We start from the raw sequence: 1,228 nt of genomic DNA, 5'->3' as shown, positions 1-1,228 counted from the left end.
TTGTACAAAAAAGGGACAACCTAGTAATTGTAATTTGATAAAAACAAGGTTTGGTACTTTCCCTCTTCTGGCTTACTGAAAAACAAATGAAAAATCATGAAGGAGCGAGCATGCGATTGGCTGAGTAGTGGTCACGCGGTGTTTGTGTACAAACCTATGCAAATCTGACTGATCCGGAAGTAGAATGTTGATGGTCGAATGGTTTGCACGCGAGGGCAAAATGGTGAAAGAAACGGCAACATAGAAGAAACGTCGATTGGAAAAGGCACGCCAGAAGTATCAGGAGAAGCACAATGCAGGATACAGATTGGAAAATCCTCCTAAACGACCAAAAATTATGGAAGAAGGTGGGTATCAAAAGAAGCTTGAAAAAGATCGAAACCGAAAATCTGCTGCTTTAGCGAAGGAGACAGAAGAACAAAGTGTCTCTCGTAAAGCAAAAGATAGAGTGCGTCATGCTACTGCTCGTGCGATTGAGACAGAACAAGAAAGGGTCTCTCGTCTTGCTAAGCAGAAAGAACGAACTGATGCTGCACTTGCGATTGAGACAGAACAAGAAAGGATCTCTCGTCTTGCTAAGCAGAAAGAACGAACTGATGCTGCACTGGCGATTGAGACAGAACAAGAAAGGGTCTCTTGTCTTGATAAGCAGAAAGAACGAACTGATGCTGCACTTGCGATTGAGACAGAACAAGAAAGGGTCTCTTGTCTTGCTAAGCAGAAAGAACGAACTGATGCTGCACTTGCGATTGAGACAGAGCAAGAAAGGATCTCTCGTCTTGCTAAGCAGAAAGAATGAACTGCTGCTGCACTTGCGATTGAGACCGAAGAAGAAAGGGTCTCTCGCCAAGCAAAAGACAGAAAGCGTCATGCTACTGCTCGTCAAGACAAAGAAAGGCATGAAGCAGAATTGCAACGTCGACGCACTGCTTACGCCCAACGTTCGGCAGCAATGAAAACATTTTTCGACACCATAAACACTTTTTGCAATATAACTTGTGATATTTGTCATAAGCAGTGCTATTCTAATCAGGTGACAAAATATCACATGCTTGCTTCTAAGGGATACCTTCCCCCTGAGCTTGCGCAAAAGACTGTGCTAGAAGTTTGTCACCGATGTAACTCGCACTTGCGCAACAATAAGAACGAGCCGACCCGCGGCATATCATACTCCGCTATTTAGTTGTTGTTTTTTCTACTTTTCAGTTATTCATAATTTGTGAATTCG

The 1,228-nt window shown here is 43.2% G+C and overlaps 1 protein-coding gene across 1 annotated transcript; it reads left to right on the top strand.

Annotated features, from left to right (window-relative positions):
* The first annotated feature begins 337 nt into the window (after positions 1 to 337).
* On the top strand, positions 338 to 799 carry LOC131942631 (zinc finger protein 821-like). Its single transcript, XM_059302515.1, has one exon. It carries the CDS (start codon positions 338 to 340, stop codon positions 797 to 799), a length of 462 nt encoding a protein of 153 aa, XP_059158498.1.
* The last annotated feature ends 429 nt before the right edge of the window (positions 800 to 1,228 follow it).

Source organism: Physella acuta, unplaced genomic scaffold (assembly GCF_028476545.2).
Source record: "Physella acuta isolate Inbredline_101_S28 unplaced genomic scaffold, ASM2847654v3 ptg000416l, whole genome shotgun sequence".
In the NCBI taxonomy this organism is placed as follows: domain Eukaryota; kingdom Metazoa; phylum Mollusca; class Gastropoda; family Physidae; genus Physella; species Physella acuta.
The sequence above is the reverse complement of the archived record's forward strand: the minus strand, read 5'-3'. Positions and strand labels throughout refer to the sequence as shown.